Raw genomic sequence first — 23,631 nt, 5'->3', positions numbered from 1 at the left:
CTCAGCGAATAGATCCCGGCCTAGTCGTGACTTCCGCGTTTCTAGCGCTTATCAAACAAATTTACAAATGCATTTATCAGCAGAAAAGGCGAGGCTACAAACATACGAGAACTGGCTCAACCGGGTATCCGCACGAGCGGTTTTTTCAGGCGAGATCTCGGCGGAGGCGCGAAGGCGACAGGAGCGGCGTCATAGCTCATTCGGTGCACGTGAGCAACGTCACATCTTCTCGTGCATTCACCTGCCGCCGAGAGATCTTGAGCGGGTTCCACAGAATTTCTCCGGAGAGAAACTGTGTCTGCTTCAGCGCCGTCCTTCGTCCCGTTTTTGAGGAACTTCTCCATCGTCGCTTCAGACGTCGTTCCGTCGCGCTTGGCATTTCTTCCGCGCAATATCTCGTTGGCGGGTGCTTTTCTCCTCGCTCTCCTTTGCCGACATCTCGCCAGATAAAGCCGCTCGTGCGGATACTCGGTAACGGTAACGGACACGATAACAGCACGAGACCGAATTAACTCCAGAACGCACGCGAGCAAGCGCGTAAAAGGCTTTCTTATACTCGAACGGCAGACAGCTTTAGCTCGTGCAGCGTGCTCGTTCTCTGTTGCTCCAGTACGAACACTCCGCCGGTAGCCAACGCCAGGTTCCTCGATGCGCGTGCTCGGTCATCGAAGTTACGCCGGGGTATATATAAGCAGTCCTTTACGCTACAAGTTTTTGTGGAGCTAGAGGATGCTGTCGACAAACTCCTTCTCACAATCCCCACCCCTCTCTTCAAGCGTTGCGATCGTGATTGTGAAATATGTGGCGTGTCAGGAGCAATGTGAAGTGGTTTTGACACGGTTCTTGAGGGTCGAGTCATACGCATAATGCAAAGTCATCTGCTTGTTTTTGCAAATATATGCACAGGAATGACGCAAGCACGAGATGAACAACAACTTTATTTTGAGGATGATAAATGGAGAATTTCATTGTCCTTGGCGATACTCTCCCCCGGTGCTGATGGTGAGACGGGAAATGGAATAATGAGGCCCTTCACAATAATGACCGCATGAATTGATAGCCCTGCATTGTGTGGAGTGAGCTGCGTGACGCGGCCGAGTCACACTCTCGCAAACATATGTCAGCCCGCGGTGCTGGCATATTTTGTCGACCAGGGCTCGGCCTGCCCGGAACACACAGAAAAATAAAAGCGCGGGACGGTGCAGGGGCTCGTGCAGGGCGCTAGTTCGACTTCATGTTCGACACCAAAAATTTGTGTCGACACTGAAACTATGAAAACGCTATAAGCGGTACCTGCTGGCGCTGCATAAAAAAATTCTCAAGGGCTGCGTGAGTGACAGTTCACTCTGTGTATAGGGTGGAGTCGCCATTTGCAGAAGCGAACGCCGCAATGCCATCCATTTTGAAGCCCACGCTCACCGTGCGTGAATGCTGTGTTCCGAAGTTCATCGACTTTTTAAGAGCTCATCTGCTGTTTATTTACTCAATTCGAAAGTGTAGTTCGTAGCTAAGTGTATGGCTACCCCTTTGCCAGCGCATCGTGAGGTGCGCGTTGGCTTCAATATGGCAGAAATTGGTAGCAGACTAAGTGGTTGTCTTCACCATATACAGAGCCAATTTCTTATTTCTTTTGCGGAGTAACTCTGTTAGGATTGACGGAGTACATTTCGTGCCGTTCTTTGATGGAGAACGGCAATGGTCGTATCATCAACAGGACTGACTAGAGGCGGTGTCAGCCGGGGATGGAGCCCGAGGCCTCTTCAGGGGCACGCCCGACACAAGGCTGGACAGCTGCTAGCACCAGGGGAATCGAGGAGGGGGACCAGGGCGGGACTCATTCCAGGGGCCCGTAATAGACCTCTACCGAAGAAACATCACCGTGACGTAATCATGGTGTTGGTTGACATAGGGCAACCGAAACAGCGTGGGCGGAGAAGGTCGCCGTTTCACAAAGCCATATGCCTTCACGAATCAGGGGCCGGTTACGACTGCCCTCTTGAGCTTTCTCCGTGAGCTTTTCTTTTCTTATTTTTCTTTTCGTCCCCTTTTCTTTCCTTCCCCTTCTTTTGCCTTTTTTGTTTGGAATAGCAAGCCGACCTTCGTCTGGCTGACCTTTCCTTTCTTTTTCTTAATAAACATATTCCCCCCCCCCCCCCCTCCGTGCAACCGGTCTCTCGACCAGCTTCTAAGGCCCTTTTGTGTATCTGTCTGTGTGTATGTGTGTGTGTATTTCGTTCTCTTTCCTTTTTTTGTTTCTTTCTTTTTTCTTTTTTTCTTTTTTCCTTTTTTCGTTTTTTCCCTTTCTTTCGTTTTCTCTCTTTTTTTCGTTTTCTTTCCTCTTTTTCGTTTCTTTCTTTTTTTTTTCGTTTCTTTCCTTTTTTTCGTTTCTTTCTTTTTTTTCGTTTCTTTCTTTTTTCGTTTTCTCTCTTTTTTTTCGTTTTCCTTCCTCTTTGTCGTTTTCTTCCTATCTTTTCGTCCCCTTTCCTTTTCCGTTCCTCTTTACGAAAGGAATAGCAAGTCGGCCTTTGCCTGACTAACCTTTCCTTGTTTTTTTTTTCTCAATAAACATATTTCTCCCCCCCCCCTTTCACGAAGGTCACGAGTGGCTTCTTTGTATTAGTGGTACACACAAATGAGGTCACGTCTTTAGTCGCTTTCCTGTATTCATTCGCGTTCCTACTCCACCACGGAAAGAAAAGAAAAGGCTTCATCCCAAGAGTTGCATCGTCTGAAAGTCAATGTCGTAATACTGCGCAGAATGTGGTTGTTATGTCATGCGAGCAATATGATTCAATAGAGGGATATCGCTCTGAAAATCCTGACCGGTGTTCCGCAGGGCAGCATCCTAGGGCCCCTGTTGTTTAACCTGTACATTAACGATATTCTTAATATGGCATCCCATGCTATGTTTTTTTTTTATTTATGCAGATGATACTGCTATATTTTTCGCTGGTGCCACATTTGAGGGAGTAGCTCGTATGGCAAGCACCGCCCTTCAGGCGATAAGTCACTGGGTAAAAATTAAACATTTAGTTGCAAATACTAACAAAACGAAAGTTGTATTATATAAAACAACAACAACGGGAAACAAAGTAGTAACTAACTTAGTTGTTATGTATCTGGGCCATGATCTGATTGAAATGGTAAAGCTTGTTAAGGTGCTTGGTGTATATTTTCCCTTCGACCTATCATGGGAGTGCCACATATCCCATGTAAAGCTCAATATATCAATATCGATAGGCCTTTTGAACCGTCTGCGTCATGTCTTGCCTTTGAGGGTGAAATCACTTGTATACAATTCACTAATTTCTTCTGATGATTGATTTGTCGCACCATGGTCACCACGATCATATTCACCTGGCGCAAGCTGCAGAGCCTTCCATCAGATCATATGTCATTAAATCGCTTCTCGTTAGCTCTCGGACCATGAAGGTTGTCTTGTCTCCTTCAGATTGATTGATTGATTGATTGATTGATAAATTTTATTTCACACTCAAGGTGTTGGAAATCAGAGCAAAAAGCCATGTGGCTCGACTCTGTCTTGCGCAATTGCCATTTATAGTCTGGGGCACTGGAAGTTTGAGAGCCATAACTTGTTTATTGACCCTACAGAAACGGGCGGTTCGTATAATAGCCCATGTGCCTTACGATGCACAAAGACACAGCCTTTGTTTACTACTTTCAAGATAATGAAGATAACCAGTACGTACAACTATCATATGTTCAAGTCTTTTCAAGTTGCCACACACAAAATAACAATGTTATGTTATCCTTGTTTGCGTTACGACACTTGTCGCAGCGTACTCGTTACTGCGACAAATGGACAATACCCAGGTTTAGGACTAACTACGGCCATCAGTCCCTGTCTTACACCCTTCCGTACGGTTTAAACAGTTTTCTTACCCAGAAGGTGCATATCAACGACCTCTCCTTGTTTATTTAATTTGATACTAGGGATATCAGCCCAATTTCTCGCTATTTTGTAGACAATGCCATTGTAGTATTCTGTCATAGTTGTGTTTTAAAGGTCTATTCTTATGTCAAATAGCGTTCCATACTTCGCACTAAATAGATGATCTTGTTCATTTGCTGCATGCCGTCGCGCCGATCATGATAAAGGGGTATGCCCTTGTCAAGCACCCCCGTGCTACTTTTCGGCTTCTCCCGATTGTGTTTTCCTTTTTTGTGTGTGTGGAAGTTGCAATAAACCATCCTGTATCGTTATTACGACTGAACCCAAGCAGCACAATGTACTGAAAGTCGAGTGCAATAGGGGTGGGCGGGTAGGTGGAAGGCCTTGACCATATACTCGTGAAACTAAAGAACATTGATAAGACACATACCATCCACCTCTATTGCACTCGACTTTCACTACATTGTGCTGCTTGGGATTTAGTTCGCACTTGCTTTGTATAGACACACCACGTGCTCTCCGAGGGCAACTCCGGCCCCCAGGTTACAGACGATGGAAGAGCCCCGTACCCATCTTTTGAAAGGGCTACTGAAAAGATAGGGCTACAGTCTGTTGAATGAGACAGAACAAGGTCATACAACTAGTAGCACGTAAAGAATTACAAAAGAAAGTTACAATATGAGACGTGACATTTAAACGTTGCTTTCTTGCGAATTATACAGGGTGTTTCAGTTAAATCCCCGGGCTAAATAATTCGCGAACGGGTGCACCAATCCACGAGCTTTCTTTTTTACAAGTATCTGTCCGATACCACCTACAAGCTGCACACCGTGTGAATTAGTGGGAGGCGCTCATTATTAAAATAAAAATGCAAATGAGTTAAGTAAAAAAGCGTAACTTCTAAAGCAGGGCGCTGTCGGCATTAAAATGGGTACTACCCCTTTTGGGAACTTCAGTGGACACCTTTTAGAGAAAAATCTGCCACCGAAGCGGATCATTTGTTGCAGTAATTAATTGGTTTCGGTTTACGTATTTTTTTCGCGGCTGGTCGCGGCGAAGCGCAAAAGGGCGTATTTCATTGGTGTAATTTATTGGTGTAATTCATTGGTGTAAGGACGTAATTCATTGATGGATAAGGGAGTGAAAGAGCGTCCTTTTGTGCTTCGCAGCGACAAGCCCCGACAAAAATACGTAAACCGAAACCAATTAATTACTGCAACAAATGACCCGCTTCGGTGGCAGATTTTTCTCTAAAAGGTGTCCACTGAAGGTCCCAAAAGGGGTAGTACCCATTCTAATGCCGACAGCGCCCTGCTTTAGAAGTTACGCTTTTTTACTTAACTCATTTGCATTTTTATTTTAATAATGAGCGCCTCCCACTAATTCACACGGTGTGCAGCTTGTAGGCGGTATCGGACAGATACTTGTAAAAAAGAAAGCTCGTAGATTGGTGCACCCGTTCGCGAATTATTTAGCCCGGGGATTTAACTGAAACACCCGGTATATTTTTTTGCTATAGTAGTTCCAGTCTACTAAGTTCATTAGCAGGCTTACACAAGTTCATTACCACAGTAGTTTTAAAAGCCATGTCTTCGTACCGCCTGGTATTACGCCACCCACTGAATGGCGACGTTTGACTTACAAACAGTTCACAGGTACACTCTTAAAAATGAACTTCACCGCATAGCACGCTCCTACCAACCATCAACTCGAATGATATCGTTATCTGCCCTGATTTGTTGAAAGCGGGAGGCGTACGCCTTTTCTGTGACAGATAACGATATCATTATGGTTGGCTAGGAGCGTGCTATGAGGTGAAGTTCATCACCACCACCACCACCATCATTTTTAAGAGTGTAGGGTGACTTCACAGCATCTTCAATAAAGTCGAAACAGCTGTACAGTACTGGCGTGGCGACGTTTGACTTACAAACATATGCTATACGTGCATCCAAAGAGCTCCAGCTATTTTTTGCCTAGAATACTTCACTGGCTTTGCACTGGGCTTTCAGTGCTGAGTTAGCTCACCCTGACGGGAGGAATCACGTGTTACGTAACCTCCTGACACCACCCGCTCAAACGTTGCCTCCCTGCGTACTGCTGATGACACCCAAGAAGGCCGTAACAGCTGTCCAGCACTGGAATGACGACGTTTGACTTACAAACATATGTTTCCCTGTGAATGCCTTTTGTGCCAAATGGTGACCTGGCCACCGTGGTCCTTCATGTGTTGTGCTACACAACTCTTCCCTTGTCTCTTTGAAACTGATGGAGTAGTACATCTTTTTTATTTTAATATATATGTTTGTATCTTTATCTGTATGTTTGTACCAACCCTAGCTCTTCTTGCTCACTACCTTACAACGTGTGTTGTATATTTTTTTCTGTAAACTTCATGTTAGACCCGAAGAAGTGCAGCCTTCCGCGTGAAAGTCTCGTCTCATTAAAATTCAGATGTTCTCAACCATCTCTGTTGTCGAAAATCATTGTAAACATGACTATCCATTTCTCGTCATTAAATTAATTAATTTTTTTCGCAGTGGTGAGCAACCCTAAGGACACACGCTCGGATGAAACATATGATTTAAATTATCTGATGGACAGGAATTAGGTAGCAGGCGTAGCTGCACACAAAATCTACTACAACGAAGTAAGAGTGGTTTCAAATCTAGCTGTCTTGTGTTACTGACGACATCACACAAGATGTAGTATCCCCCATGGTTCTTTATATGGGGGTGCGTGTACAGTGCAATCAACAGATGCTATTTACAAATCTATGTTTCCTACTGTGCTGAAATGGCGTAGCTTGTATCCGAGAGCCATAGTGAAACACAGGCAGCAAAGGACAGACTTTTGATGCCCCCGAGAAACTTGGCAACACATTGTAGGGACTCTGGATGCCCTCTAAATTTCCAGAACACAGAGATGAAGGCTGCGTTTAAACAACAAGTGGTCTGAGAAATCCAAGATAGGTGCATGTCTAAGCTGTCCACTGTTGGACTTACTTCTGTCCGAGATGCATTATTTCGAAAGAGGACGACTCAGCGTGATACTACGGCTGCCTGTGAAATAGAATGGGGAGAGGCGGAGAAAGTCTATAACACTATCTTCTTGTTTGTGATTCTGTTGGCTAAATTGCCATTTGTTAGCAACATGTGTGTGTGTGTGTGTACTTTCCAGAGTCTGCTAATAAATATATCATTTGAGAGCAAGCAGTTGTGTTGTAGCTGTCTCAGCCTGTGCTCTGCTGCTTGTGTTTCACCGTGGTCATGTTTGCTAATGAAAAAATAAAAAAAATAATAAAAAAAATAAATAAGCATCACGGAAAAACACGAAAAGAGCGACCTGGAAAGCTGCCTGTTCTAGTGCTCACACTATGACGGCAATGCAATGAGGTAACATGTTCCATTCATGAAGTGTACATAGTAGTACACATCACAATGGCAACAAATTATTCTGATTTTTCTGAACTATTTTATCTTTGGAGCCCTGATTGTCCAGTCTATTATCGAAGCTTTATATGATTCCCCACTCGAGATATTTTAAAATTGCTGATCCTGTACAGTCCGTTAATCTTGAAGCTGTACTGTGATAAGGTACAAAAAGAGTCTGTCTGCATTTATATATATAGGAATAGTTTGTAAGGTGGATTCTTGTTTATATTTATATTTGCATCAGGTCCTAACATTGATGATTGATGTAAATAAAGCGATTTATTTGCTTGCCAAACAATGCACAAGTGTAGTCTTTTCTAGCGAGATATTCCCTTGCGAGTTGTTAGATGCTGTTTTTTTTCCCAATCGTGATGTATACCAACCTGCCCACACTATTGCCTTCAGAGCAATTATCCCTGGTTTTTATCAGTATTCGCTTGCGGAGAGTCTCAGTATTCTTCATCGTTTTCCGTTACGCACGCGGTGATAATAATTAGTGAGTCGTTATCTGTCAACCCTTCTTTATAGGTAGGTGCTTATGAGGCTGCGGGATTTCACTATACCCCCTATAGCCTTACCTCAGTAGCGAAGCCGAGTTGGGGGGGGGGGGGTTGCGGGTTCCAACACCCGAAACCGTACCTGCGGCAGGTGCTTTTGGACAAAAATGGAAATAAATGTAAAGTCCTCCTCCCTTATGTAAGGTTCCCATAGAACCCCTCCCGAAATATTTTTCCTCCTTCCCCGTTGCCTTACTTACTCAATTGACAATTTCCTCAACAATACGTAACGTTGTGAGCCAGCCCTTATCATTTGTCTCCAACCTTCCACTCGCAGTCCTCCAGAGTGGAGGTTGCTGTAAAAATCCCGTTTTCGAAAAGAAGCATGTCGTTACCTGCAACTTGGTTACTCAAGAAAAGGCAAAGTGACAAGTTGCCACTCTTTCAGCACGCTCTCCGCTTAAAGGTACTATAAAGCAGTCGAGGTCGAACTTATGCAATCAGCATGACGTGAGAGTGCTAGACTCAAAGGTTCAGCACAACAAGTAATATGCGCAGGAGTTTACTCTATGTATTTCTAATTGGTAAATAAAAAAGCAGTCAAGAATGTCGTGGCGACGCCTGGTGGGAAGAAGTCCTCAATTTGTCAAGCAACCCTGTAAACAAGGAGACCGATAAACATATGGCTTTCCTGTTGGGATTTGCAAATACTACCTTTTGAGAAAATGTAATTTGTGCGAAAGAAAATAAACAAAAGCCGAATCTTGCACTCAGTAGCTAAACGGCTATACCTGGGCCTTGTTTCAGCACCGTGGCGCTGCTATCGTACGTCGCTCTGTTTGGCCCAGAGTCGTGCGCATGAGACATTTTCGCCGCCGTACTTGGCGGATTTGGCGTTTCGTCGGTCCGCTTCATGGAGGTAAGAAACTAAGGAGATGCCCTAAGCGCCTCTCCCAATGCAAGCGAGCGTGCTGTGACCCGCGCATGGCATTGTGGTTAGTTGCCCACACACGTGACCCATAAACGTCACGGCAAGACGTCATAAAACATGGCGTCCTCCATGTCCGCCGCGTATCTTACCTGAATACAGAGACGAGCTGCGGCCGAATAACTTGTTTCCGCTTTCATAACATCTTAGAAGTTATTACACCCGTTGAAACACAAGATAGATCATCTCAGTGTGGAAGCAATGGATCACTAAATCGCTAGAAGACTTATCACGCGGCAAATGTTGAAACAACCCATAACCTTCAAAGTATTGTGCGAATGGACTCCTTGAAGGTAAGACGTTTGTTGAAGATGAGGTTTGCTAAACTTCCAATCCTCCGAGCAGACCGCCATAACGCCGAAACATGTGGGGATCACGTGACCGGGCAACTAGATGGGCGTGGTATTGCCAGGAGCGACCGCTAGAGGGGTCCCACGGCCCTCCGATCTTATAGCCCTCTCCTTAGTTTCTTACCTCCATGGTCCGCTTCGCCACAGTGTTGCCAGTAGATTTAAATTTGCATTTTTTCGGGAGCTATAACGTCTGCGTGAGAATATTTTGCGGCATTTTACTCCCGGAGACGTACACAATTCGGGGCACACAAAACATGAGGTTGCACTTCGACTGCTTTATAGTACCTTTAAAACCTCGCTCTCGCTCTCAGTAGTCTCCGCTTAAATGCGTCATTGAACTGGAAAATACGTAGGGAGTGAATTTTTCGGGATAGATGCCGTTCTCCGATTCGGGGGCATTTAATCCGGCTGCATTTAATCCGGCATTTAATCCGGCATTTAATCCGATCCGGCATTTAAATATCTTATTCGGGGAGAAATCGTGCCATTTTTTTTTTTTCCCTCGATGGCACCACCGAATGGAACAGTCTTCCATTGTCGCTAGACATCACTCATGATATAACTGCTTTCAAACGTGCTTGCAAACTTTTGCACTTTTCTCCAGATTTAAGTTACTGTTCATGCACATTATTTTACGTGTATTCAACTATTCATTATGTCTCACTCTAGGTATCTATCACTCTTAAAAATGAACTTCGCCGCATAGCACGCTCCTAGCCAACCATCAACTCGAATGATATCGTTATCTACCCTGATTTGTTGAAAACGGGAGGCGTACGCCTTTTCTGTGACACTTATGCTGTTCATAATTGTCACAGAAAAGGCGTACGCCCCCCGTTTTCAACAAATCAGGACAGATAACGATATCATTCGAGATAATGATTGGCTAGGAGCGTGCTATGCGGTGAAGTTCATTTTTAAGAGTGTATGTGTTCATCCATCCTTTTACGTGTGTGTCTAGCTGCAAATATCGCGTTTATCTTGTTCTTTGTTTATCAGTGTGCCTAGCAGTGTGATGTATATACGCGTTAATCTTGCTTGTTATTAATGAGTGTGTCGAGCTATAAATATGCGCGCGTTTTTCTTTTTTTCTTGTTTGTTGTTTATCTCGTTCTTTTCTTTTTTGTTCTGTAACTCCCTCCCTCATGTAACGCCCCATCCGGGTAATTTGAGGTATTTACATAATAAATAAATAAATAAATAATTGTGCGTTCGGGTGTTACCGGGTGTTTCTATTTTTTGCCTTCTCTCTCTTTTTTCAGGGGAGGGAGGGATGACTTACAAGCGTTACTTTCCAAAGGCAATAGACAGTGCTGACACACATTGGTGTACTTCTGGGACCGTAAGTGATCCATTCTTCCATGTGTTGCATGTGGCCACCTTTGTTCGTCCTCAGTGGAAACGTCACTTGTGGATTTCATAGTGACCAGAACTCGGGGAGAAATCTGGCTTAACCCGAATCGGTGGTTCGTTCGGGGGGAGGGGGGGGGGGGAGGGCGGAATCGGGGTCTAGCCCGAAAACGCCACCCCCCAAATACGCAATTGTAAATCCCACTTACCTCCGATGATACGGATCAACCAGAAAAGGCATCACTAATCCAGAGAGCACTAGACACGGTGAAGTCCAACAAAAACTGCAACGGATATGACAGCTTTCGCAGGTTCCTCGCTCGAGAAGCGATAACCGAAAAGGATGTCTCTCCTTCCGGAATCCGTCATCAGTGAAGAAAGCCCGACTGGGAAGTTTCAACAAGCTCATATCCTACTTTGTAGCGCCATACAAGAGAAGTGCGAGGTTAGAGGGTTTAATTGCTCCTAACATTCCGCGTTGAAGCGAGTTCCGTCCACCACCGTGCTGTTTTCCTTTGTTTACCGAGACGGTAGCCAGATGGTACGTCGAAAATAGCTTTCCGAACTCACTGCTGTTGTTTGTTTTTCTTTATTGTTATTATTATTATTATTATTATTATTATTATTATTTTTTGACCGTGAAAATGTCCGTAGGTTCGGTCCGGCAGCCAGATCGAACTTTACGGTGCAACGAAATTATGCTCAGTTTCACGACGGGATAACTGTATACGGGTAATGAACCTAGAGTACGACTCTAGCCAACAAGGATATTGCGCCGGCCGACGTGCTACGGCCGAGCTACGTGCGAGGGAGACGACACTAGAGGAGTAAGCAACCTCGCGGCAGCCCATCTCGCAAGCGCATGATCGGTGTGTCGTCGGAGAAGCACTCGAAAGGTTCTACCAGGACTTCAAGCGATATCGGTTTCAACATTTCAACACACACTTTATAAGTTTGCAACGTCGAAATATCAAAGTTTTGCCAGACTGTCGGCGTATATGGAACTAAATTATGATCAAATTCGAAGGAAACCGCAATGAGAAGCACGGAGCGAGAGGAGCCCGCAAAAGCCCACAAAATCCAGCATTATATGAGTGCCGAAGAAGATTAGCGACGGATGCAAAGCAGGGCTCGAAACCGATATTTCTAGAGGTTCGGTTCAAGTTCCGGTTCAAGGTTATCGATCTCGTTCAAGTTCGGGTTCACCGCGACCAAAATAGCGGTTAATCGGTTCGAATAGGTTTACGCCTGTTGCGCTAATCAGTGTACGATTTTGTGAAAATCATTATCAGATTGCGGCGATTATCTTGCTCCTTCATTATTCCTCTTACCCCCTCGCCTCTACACTTCATAGGTGTAAAGAACCATGCAGTTCGCAGCACATAATCTTTCACTGCATCAAAAAGTGCTGGGAAATGGCGTACAGCAAGCATACCACTGAACTCCGTTGTAAAAGCCTATGCCCAATTTATAAAGAATAGACAGAGAAACAGTAACAAACGACGTTGGGCTAGTTGGTGTACATACTACATGGTTGAATGCGCACAAAAAAAAGTAAAATAAAAAAAACAAGGACGAGAAGAACAAGAAGAGGACAACACAAGCGCAACTCACAACTCATTTTTAATAAACCAAAAGACACAAATCCCGCAACACCGCGACGCCACCTACAGAAGCAACAGCCTCATTCAGGGTCATCCCAAACAGGTAAGTGGTTTCCATGCGCTGCTATCAAGCAAGAAAATCTCATTCTCCGATAAGGCCACGGACGCCTGACTGACGCACTTACCGCCCATCTTGCTGATAGCATAGGCCTCTACTATTTCTCTAGTCAAGCCATTAGATGAAACAGCAACAAAAAACCTCCTGCACTGTAGCTTGACCAGCAACGAAAACCACCACTTATCTCTGTTTGGGATGACCCTGAATGAGGCTGTTGCTTCTCTAGCTGGCGTCGCGGTGTTGCGGGCTTTGTGTCTTTTGGTTTCTAGTGTCTTCACTAGTGAAAGGAGGAAACCTACCCGTGACACGCCAGGACGCAGTGTCACGGAGAACGCTAAAGGCCGGCTAGCGATAAGTTAAAGGCGGCTCAACCGTCGACGGTATACACATTACAGGCCTCACATTGTGAGGCTGCACTAAGAAGAAAACACACAAGAAATGAACACGAACAAACGAATACTTACCCAAACAAAGCAAAGAGAACACAAAATTACCGGTCAAGTTACAGTCAGCCATCGACTTCACTATCAAGTCGCATACCCCACCACAAAGGTGACACATGCTGTTCACAACTGTTCCTAGAGTCTTCAGTAGTGGGAGGAGGAAACCTACCCGTGACGCGCCAGGAGGCAGTGTCATGGAGAACGCTAAAGGCCGGCTAGCCATAAGTCAGAGGCGGCTCAACCGCCGACGGTATACACATTACAGGCCTCACATTGTGAGGCTGCACTAAGAAGAAAACACACAAGAAATGAACACGAACAAACGAATACTTACCCAAACAAAGCAAAGAGAACACAAAATTACCGGTCAAGTTACAGTCAGCCATCGACTTCACTATCAAGTCGCATACCCCACCACAAGGGTGACACATGCTGTTCACAACTGTTCCTAGAGTCTTCAGTAGTGGAAGGAGGAAACCTACCCGTGACGCGCCAGGAGGCAGTGTCATGGAGAACGCTAAAGGCCGGCTAGCCATAAGTCAGAGGCGGCTCAACCGCCGACGGTATACACATTGCAGGCCTCACATTGTGAGGCTGCACTAAGAAGAAAACACACAAGAAATGAACACGAACAAGCGAATACTTACCCAAACAAAGCAAAGAGGACACAAAATTACCGGTCAAGTTACAGGCAGCCCTCGACTTCACTATCAAGTCGCATACCCCACCACAAAGGTGACACATGCTGTTCACAACTGTTCCTAGAGTCTTCACTAGTGGAAGGAGGAAACCTACCCGTGACGCGCCAGGAGGCAGTGTCATGGAGAACGCTAAAGGCCGGCTAGCCATAAGTCAGAGGCGGCTCAACCGCCGACGGTATACACATTGCAGGCCTCACATTGTGAGGCTGCACTAAGAAGAAAACACACAAGAAATGAACACGAACAAGCGAATACTTACCCAAACAAAGCAAAGAGGACACAAAATTACCGGTCAAGTTACAGGCAGCCCTCGACTTCACTATCAAGTCGCATACCCCACCACAAAGGTGACACATGCTGTTCACAACTGTTCCTAGAGTCTTCACTAGTGGAAGGAGGAAACCTACCCGTGACGCGCCAGGAGGCAGTGTCATGGAGAACGCTAAAGGCCGGCTAGCCATAAGTCAAAGGCGGCTCAACCGCCGACGGTATACACTTTACAGGCCTCACATTGTGAGGCTGCACTAAGAAAAAAACACAAGAAATGAACACGAACAAGCGAATACTTACCCAAACAAAGCAAAGAGAACACAAAATTACCGGTCAAGTTACAGGCAGCCCTCGACTTCACTATCAAGTCGCATACCCCACCACAAAGGTGACACATGCTGTTCACAACTGTTCCTAGAGTCTTCACTAGTGGAAGGAGGAAACCTACCCGTGACGCGCCAGGAGGCAGTGTCATGGAGAACGCTAAAGGCCGGCTAGCCATAAGTCAAAGGCGGCTCAACCGCCGACGGTATACACTTTACAGGCCTCACATTGTGAGGCTGCACTAAGAAAAAAACACAAGAAATGAACACGAACAAGCGAATACTTACCCAAACAAAGCAAAGAGAACACAAAATTACCGGTCAAGTTACAGGCAGCCCTCGACTTCACTATCAAGTCGCATACCCCACCACAAAGGTGACACATGCTGTTCACAACTGTTCCTAGAGTCTTCAGTAGTGGAAGGAGGAAACCTACTCGTGACGCGCCAGGAGGCAGTGTTATGGAGAACGCTAAAGGCCGGCTAGCCATAAGTCAGAGGCGGCTCAACCGCCGACGGTATACACATTGCAGGCCTCACATTGTGAGGCTGCACTAAGAAGAAAACACACAAGAAATGAACACGAACAAACGAATACTTACCCAAACAAAGCAAAGAGAACACAAAATTACCGGTCAAGTTACAGTCAGCCATCGACTTCACTATCAAGTCGCATGCCCCACCTCAAAGGTGACACATGCTGTTCACAACTGTTCCTAGAGTCTTCACTAGTGGAAGGAGGAAACCTACCCGTGACACGCCAGGAGGCAGTGTCATGGAGAACGCTAAAGGCCGACTAGCCATAAGTCACAGGCGGCTCAACCGCCGACGGTATACGCATTACAGGCCTCACATTGTGAGGCTGCACTAAGAAGAAAACACACAAGAAATGAACACGAACAACCCTAGTAGCACAAAAAGTCTAGAAAACGTTTTATTTTGGCTAAACTGGGATAGAAGACGTTCGAGACGTTATCGAGACATTTGGAAGACGTAATTAACAGTACGTTTATAAGACGTGTTGATATAACGTTTAAAAAACAGCACAGTAATACCACTATAAGAGCTATCCTAATTTACGACGTTTCGAAAACTGTTTCGTGTCGCATCTAAAAGACGTATTTGGACACCGGTTTTTCTCGCATGTGTTCGGTTGACGCTGTCTTGTTTGAAGATTGTTGTTAGCAATTGTCGAAAGACCCAACATTTGTCGAACTCTAAGAAATGTGAAGCCTAGGCAGTTACCGGATTCTTCGACATATCATTTGAAGGTATCTTCTTGAGCCCCGGTGAACACGTTAATTCGTACCACGGACAGGCGACAAGGGATGAAAGTTTTTCGTCTTTCCTTATGATTTCTATGTCGCGTACCATTTCCGATCGCACCCTATCGAAGGCGCACACCGCTATCACAGCTCACGGACGCCGCCTTCCTTCACCCCCCCCCCCCCCCCGTACTCCGCTCATTGCCTCATCCTCTCTTCTCCATCCGCTCTCCCTTTCTCTCTGGTAACCCTTCCCGCGTCTTTTTTTTTTCTCTTTCCTCCTTTCCCCCCACCAGACCCTCCCTGTCATTGTCATCTTGACACCGTGCGGGTGAAGTCCATTTCGCCATTTGTGTTCGGTCACAGCCCAACGCTGGACGGCCAGGACTGCGAAGTTCCTGCGTTTCCTGCTATTCCCGTCAAATAAAATAAGGTGAGTGCAGTAGATTGTAGTAACCCTGATCAGAGATGTGATTGGTTCAAGCACCAATGGAAAGCGCTGGTTAGGAGGATTGATGCGTTCGTTGTAAACGCGTGTCTCATCCGGCTTCTGTGGTATTTTTTGGCGACTTTTTTGGTGTTGCAACGCAGTCTGGTTGCACGTGTGGTCTCTCTTTTATTCTATTGCAGTTAGGGATATACGATCCCTAGGGATATACGATAGGGATATAAGATTGTGACTGGCACCGGATAAATCTGGGGAGCACAGTGAAACGTTCTTCTGAGCCTGGAGAGTTCGTGGGATTTTCATATATTTTCTAGTCACATGTACATGGTCACTGCGTTCAATAAATTGTTCCATGGAGTACATTTAGCCTTATTTTGTTGTGTCATTCTCAGATGCCCAAAGATATGCCGAAAGTGAGTGGTCAACATGTTTAGGTGTGTGGCAGCTGCCATGCCATGAAGAATGTAGAATGCCATGAGGTGAATTGCCGTGACATCACATAACTTGCTTCGGCCAGTGCAACTTGCACCTTGCGTTACAATCATACAGTGGGCTTCGGCCACTGCTCCCAACTTGCATCTTGTGTTACAATCATACAGTGGGCTTCGGCCACTGCTCCCAACTTGCATCTTGTGTTACAATCATACAGTGGGCTTCGGCCACTGCTCCCAACTTGCATCTTGCGTTACAATCATACAGTGGGCTTCGGCCGCTGCTCCCAACTTGCATCTTGTGTTACAATCATACAGTGGGCTTCGGCCGCTGCTCCCAACTTGCATCTTGTGTTACAATCATACAGTGGGCTTCGGCCGCTGCTCCCAACTTGCATCTTGTGTTACAATCATACAGTGGGCTTCGGCCGCTGCTCCCAACTTGCATCTTGTGTTACAATCATACAGTGGGCTTCGGCCGCTGCTCCCAACTTGCATCTTGTGTTACAATCATACAGTGGGCTTCGGCCGCTGCTCCCAACTTGCATCTTGTGTTACAATCATACAGTGGGCTTCGGCCACTGCTCCCAACTTGCATCTTGTGTTACAATCATACAGTGGGCTTCGGCCGCTGCTCCCAACTTGCATCTTGTGTTACAATCATACAGTGGGCTTCGGCCGCTGCTCCCAACTTGCATCTTGTGTTACAATCATACAGTGGGCTTCGGCCGCTGCTCCCAACTTGCATCTTGTGTTACAATCATACAGTGGGCTTCGGCCGCTGCTCCCAACTTGCATCTTGTGTTACAATCATACAGTGGGCTTCGGCCGCTGCTCCCAACTTGCATCTTGTGTTACAATCATACAGTGGGCTTCGGCCGCTGCTCCCAACTTGCATCTTGCGTTACAATCATACAGTGGGCTTCGGCCGCTGCTCCCAACTTGCATCTTGTGTTACAATCATACAGTGGGCTTCGGCCGCTGCTCCCAACTTGCATCTTGTGTTACAATCATACAGTGGGCTTCGGCCGCTGCTCCCAACTTGCATCTTGCGTTACAATCATACAGTGGGCTTCGGCCGCTGCTCCCAACTTGCATCTTGTGTTACAATCATACAGTGGGCTTCGGCCGCTGCTCCCAACTTGCATCTTGTGTTACAATCATACAGTGGGCTTCGGCCACTGCTCCCAACTTGCATCTTGTGTTACAATCATACAGTGGGCTTCGGCCGCTGCTCCCAACTTGCATCTTGCGTTACAATCATACAGTGGGCTTCGGCCGCTGCTCCCAACTTGCATCTTGTGTTACAATCATACAGTGGGCTTCGGCCGCTGCTCCCAACTTGCATCTTGTGTTACAATCATACAGTGGGCTTCGGCCACTGCTCCCAACTTGCATCTTGTGTTACAATCATACAGTGGGCTTCGGCCACTGCTCCCAACTTGCATCTTGTGTTACAATCAGATAGCGTGCTTCGGCCTGCTCTCCTAATTGCATCTGACATTTCAGCAGTATTATAAATGAACAAGGGGGCGTTAGTCATGGATGCTGGGGTAATTTCTATTTCATTTACAGAGCTTCAACCTCAACTTCCTTGAAGATCGAGGACATCCACCTCCCTGGTACCACGACGGCTGTCGCCTGCGACACGTCGCAGGACCGCCCTCGTCCTTTTGTGCCCGTTCCCCTTCGACGTGCCGTCTTCGCCTCGTTCCACGGCCTTTGCCATCCAGGCATCCTCGCTACTCAGCGGCTCATTACCCAGCGTTATGTCTGGCCCCACATGAAGAGGGACATCAAACGCTGGGTCCAGACCTGCCTATCTTGCCAGCGGAACAAGGTCCATCGTCACACTCACCTTGCTCCTGCTTTCCCACTCCCGTCGAGCCGCTTCGACCACATACATAGACCTTGTTAGCCCCCTACCATTGGCCAGCGGTTTCCGGTACATTCTCACCATCGTCGACCGATACACGCGCTGGCCGGAACCGTCCCCATCACCGATGCTACCACCCCCACCATCGTCCAAGCGCTCATCAGTGCGTGGATATCACGCTTCGGGGTACCCTCTGTCATCACCACTGACAGAGGTCCTCAGTTCGAGTCAGCCCTTTTTACCAACCTCATGCGGACTCTTGGTACGAAGCATTCCCGCACAACTGCCTATCATCCCGCATCCAAAAGCCTCGTTGAGCGACTCCATCGGCTGCTGAAGGTCGCCCTCCGCGCCGCCCAGCACACTCCCTGGCCAGAAGCCCTGCCTCTCGTACTGCTGGGCATTCGAACATCCTTCAAGCCCGACCTCGGCTGCACCACTGGAGATCTTGTTTATGGTGCCCCCTACACCTTCCCGCTGACCTCCTTGAAGCCTCGCCTACCCTTCCGCTCCTGGCTCCCGCCGACTACTTGTCCCGGCTCCGGCACACCATGGACGCTCTCCGCCCAACCCCTCCCCGTTCCAGTCGCGTCTCCAATGCCTTCCAACACCCCGACCATGACTGCTGCTCGCACGTCTTCGTCCGCTGCCACGGTGTAAAAAAAACCGTTGCAGCCACCTTACTCCGGGCCCTATCCCGTCATACGGAGAACCCCAGCCTACTTCACGCTTCTCGTCAACGGCAGGGAAGACACCGTTTCCCTCCACCGTCTAAAACCTGCCTTCATCGACGCCTCCACCTTGCCGGCCGTCGCATCGCTTGGTCCCACCGCCCCGCTTCCCACCAGTTAGCCTGGAGGCCCGTCGCCAGCCCATTCGAACCCTTCCCGTCCACATGTAACATGGTCCAAGCGCCTAGTCACCAGTCGTCGCTTTACGGCGACTCCCTAGGAGGGGGGCAGCTGTAGCCGCACCACTACCTCCATCGGCAGCGCACCCGGAATCGCAGCGCGCGATATTAAACTGCAGCCCAGCCAGTTCGGCTCTGGCTACCAACCAGAACGGTGGTGTCCGTGATTATTTTAGCTGAGCCAACATATCTGTATAAATAAATTAATTAATTCTGAAAGTTAACTGACGGCTGCACTAATTACTGATACACCACCACCTTTGAGTGGACCCCATAGATACACAGTCTAACTCTCTAATATGACCAAGTCCGTTCCACCCGATGTTGGTCATAAAGCGAATTGTCATACAAACGAGAAACACTGGGAAAACATCGTTTCTCTGCTCCTCCCCCCCCCCCCCCCACCACCACCACCACCACACACACCGCGTGTGGTATTGTACTCACACTACATATTCCGAGAAGTAGAGGTTCTAGTGGTTTATTTACAATTTATTTCAGATAGAAACCGATCAAACGTATGTGTTCGAAAATTTAATAAAGTTCTCGCCAGTTTTGGTGACGCGCCCTGTAAATATCAGTATTGCGGACCTGCTTCATGAAATGTCAAAACGTGATGCTATAATGTCTAAGAAGACGAAGGAACTGTTCGAAGAATTCTTGTATTGCTCCTTCAGTTATGACGAAATACGCCGCACTCTGTAATAACAGTGCCAAGAGATGCACCTGCATTTCCCAGTATATAGGTCAAGTATTCACCACACGTAATCGACCCGCGTGATCGAGTGACGACCCACATTGTACACGACATTTAAGAGGAAATGATACAACTCGAAGGCCGAATTGCGTGTGTCAATTTTAATGCGTTTCTGCAAGGGTTCCTAGAATTGAATATACTTGACTTTACTACACGTGCTCCTATTCTCAACGCAGTGCACCTGTATAACATGCAGGACACGGCAAATCAAGGTACACTCCCAACACAGTCAGGGAAAATGAGTCACACTTTCGTCGAGTGTTTGCCGGTCTTTTTGGCATGCCTTGTGGTTCAGTAAATACAACCTCTCTTAGTTGTTACTTCTCCCCCTGTTCCTTTCAACTCTTTAATCATTCGCACGTAATGAGCAAGCTGGTACTTCGTCTAAGGCAAGGCAAGTGACCAGACTATTTGTAAAAGATGCGGCAGACCGCGTTACACAAAAGATATCATTCTGGTCAATGGTGACTGCCGGCTATGATCAATATCAGGTATGGGGGAAATGATTGAGAAAGTGTGCATTACGTCTGGGTAATCAGTAACGCTAGTGCGTAACATTTGCAATGGCGTAATTAGTAGTGCAGCTTTAATGCCATTATACATTATAGCATGTCTACTGCAATCATTGTTTTTGAGCAAGTACGCATGTTGCGTTTCCTGGAACCTCCGTCTTCGAAAAAACAATCCTGAGGAGCTTTCGATGGCTCTTTCATTTACTTTTGTTTACTAATAATTACATAGTGCAGCCTCAGTTGGAGGTTGTAGCAGGAGTGAGTTCAAAAGCTTGATTAACTGCGACTATTGAACACAACCATCGATGTGTTTATGAGTTCCAAACGTCGCCACACCACCAGCACTGGACAGCTGTCTCGACCTTATTGGGCCGTCGTCAGCAGTGCGCAGGTGGGCGACGTTTGAGTGAGTGGCGTTGGAAGGTCACGTGAAACCTGATGTCCTCTCGTTAGGGTGAGAGACAACCATCGACGGTATTCCCTTCACCAACGCATCGTAGAAAAATATACTTGTAACAATAAAAAAAGTACACGAGTTTTGCATAAAATTGCACCTGTGACAACTCCTCAGTAACGAAGAATTTGAAAGGAAACATATTGCTCAAATAGCTTGTCTAAACCGCTACTAAATACTCTGAAAAGTTAATTCTTTATTCGTTATTCGCCGTTAATTCGTTATTAGCCGGAGTGCCAGGCACCTCATGCGATATGGTGCCAAGTTCAAAGACTGCAACAGTGTGAAACGAACGGGGGATCGTACCTAGACACAGAGTTCGAGGTGACTCGTCACTTTAACTAAGCTCGTTTTTTGGTAAATTGTGACTTTTGCTTAGTGGTAACTTTCAGAGGAACTCGTTCCTTCATCAGGTAGCTTTGCCAAAGTAACTTAAGTTCCAAGTTACTTTTAATTCATTTTCACTCACGTCCACATATTTTCTTACTTTGTCTCCGGTTACTTCATGGCATTTTTTGCCATAAAACGTGATATTCAATCAATGACAGTATTCTGTTCGGGAAGTAAGAACTGCTGCCGTTGAAATGAATCTGAACTATTGTGTACCCACAGGGAGTAAGAGGCAAAGCGTTCGAACAGACCTCTACCAGAGAAACATCATCATGACGTTGGTAGACAGACTGAAATTGAAACAAATCGGAAAGAGAGGGCTGGGCTCCACGAACGGGCACTTGTTCGCTACCTCCCACTGAAAGAAATGTAGGACCGTAGGTCGAGTTTTTTTTTAGGGACGATCGATCCCCTCAAGACCGTGGCTTTCGGGCACGACCTTGTTCACCTCTAGTTTCGAGTGTAGTTCAACTCTACTGAATTTGTGGCGCTGGTCGGACACTATGACGTCATTTGTTTACGAACAGGGAGAAGTCTATTGTTGAACATACAGGGTAGTCCTCCAACCATGATAGAAATTCATAGTAAAAAAACGTAAGCCCAGGAGAGACATGCGGTCAAGGGATTTTTTTTCTGCCAATAACTTTTGCAACATACTGGTAACATTTTTATTTCATTTCAATTGACGAAAAGTTAATTTCTTGAATTGAACTCCTGAATTTTCCAAGGCAACCTAACGTTTTCTTTACAGAAATGGTTCCCCGTAGTCATTTTACTCAATATAGCACATAATACCCCTGGTAATGCAATGGCAATTGCCGAAATCAATTCGCCAAAAATCCGTGGAAATCAGCCCTTGGCCGACGCTTTTTTGACGGCTCGTAGTTTGAGCACAAAGCTGCGAAGGATAATAATAATAAGGATATGGTTTATAATGGTGTGTTTATAGTGTAATTTGGGTGTAAATCTTCTTTGCACACCCCTGTTACACCCTTCTGCACAAAAAAAGTTTCTTGGGTTGTTATATGGGTGTAATAGTTACAGAGCCCGATTTTGAGGGTGTATCTGTGGCCACTGGTATGAAAAAGGTGTAACTGAGTAAAATGTTTAACATCGTCGTGGAATATGAGTGGCGTGCACACTGTGTCTTAATTTTCCCTCATACCAAAACCAGTAAGAAACACAAACGTTATCTTGATGGTGAGTTGATACACCAAGCAATTCCTCATTTTAAAGTTTTTGGTGTATATAATCGAACTAAACTTAGACAGCTCACCTTTCGTTTTGACTAGAATGCGAGCAGGGCTATCGAATTTGCAGACGCTCGCAAGACAAGCAATATATATATATGTAGTATTTGTTTTCTCTTAGAAAGGAAATGTCTTTCTAAGTGAGCTTCTGGTTCGTCATCCCATTTATGTGATGTTTCAAATTTATGTCTAAGTTTAAGCGTTTATTTAATTATATCCTTATCCGTATATCACACCTTATATTGGTCCAATATGGCACCAGTTCGGAATTGCTATATTGGGAGAACACAGTGCATTACATTTTCATGTTATGCATTATACTTTGGCTTATATGCATGATACACTCACTAAGGAAACAAAGCTGCATAAGTTACGCCATTGTTTAAGGTTGGTGACTTACACCCAAAAGGGAGTATAAAATTTAAGAGCGTACAGAGTATCGCCTAGCTTTTCTGCGCCGGAGCCCCGGTTTTGTGTCGGCGATTGGGCAGATCGATTTCCAATTCCAAGGACTTGCTGTCCATGTGGGGTCACTTCCAAGCAAAACCAGTTTCTTTTGGTTGCGAGATGGCTCGACTGGGCGTTGTTCTTCACCGGAGAAGGGGGACGTAGCCACGCCTGACTCAAGATGGCGGGCTCGCTCGCCGGCGTGGCCCACTGTCGCTACTCTGCTCCCTATTCGGTGACTCTAGTTCTCTGCAGTATTCTCCCCCGTTCGTCCTCAAAACTGTGTTCATAGTTGGTGAGGTCAACAATCGATGGTCATACTAACGGGGGCAGAATACACGTGCTCTACTCGATTCGTTTAGGGTATAGTCGATTTAACGATGGGGAAGAAGCGCGTCTATGGGGAAGAAACGGTTCCCCATAAAAACGGTCGCAATGCGAGGATGTCATATTAACGAGTGGCATACAACGACTTGACCAATCGAACATTTAATAAAGTTCTGGCCAGTCTTTCGTGACGCACCCTGTAAATATCAATATTGCAGGCCTGCTTCATGAAATGTCAAAAAGTGATACTATAATGTATAGGAAGACGAAGGATATCTTCGAAGAATTCTTATATTATATTGCTCCTCCAGTTATGACGAAATACGCCGCACCCTGTAATAACAGTGCCAAGAGATGCCCCTGCAATTCCCTGTAAGTCAAGTAATCACCACACGTAATGGAACCGCGCGATCGAGTGAGGACCCATATGGTACGTGACATTTAAGAGGAAATGATACAACTCGAAAGCCGAATTATGTGCGTCTCTTTTAATGCGTTTTTGCAAGTGTTGCTAGAATTGAATACTTGACATTAGAGCAAGCGCTCCTATTATCAACCCAGTGCACCCGTA

At 46.1% G+C, this 23,631-nt stretch overlaps 1 protein-coding gene across 1 annotated transcript in view; it reads right to left on the bottom strand.

The window, feature by feature from the left end:
- LOC135375155 (uncharacterized) overlaps positions 1–11,023 on the bottom strand; it is a 101,625-nt gene extending 90,602 nt beyond the window's left edge. Inside the window, exon 1 of the mRNA XM_064607882.1 lies at positions 10,745–11,023. Coding sequence (XP_064463952.1) covers positions 10,745–10,944 — 200 coding nt within the window. The 5' untranslated portion in view covers positions 10,945–11,023. The remainder of the gene's footprint in view (positions 1–10,744) is intronic.
- Between the last annotated feature and the right edge of the window lie 12,608 nt (positions 11,024–23,631).

The sequence above is a fragment of the Ornithodoros turicata genome, unplaced genomic scaffold, assembly GCF_037126465.1.
Source record: "Ornithodoros turicata isolate Travis unplaced genomic scaffold, ASM3712646v1 ctg00000829.1, whole genome shotgun sequence".
In the NCBI taxonomy this organism is placed as follows: Eukaryota; Metazoa; Arthropoda; class Arachnida; order Ixodida; family Argasidae; genus Ornithodoros; species Ornithodoros turicata.
Note: the sequence above shows the minus strand (reverse complement) of the source record. Positions and strands in the feature narration are given on the sequence as shown.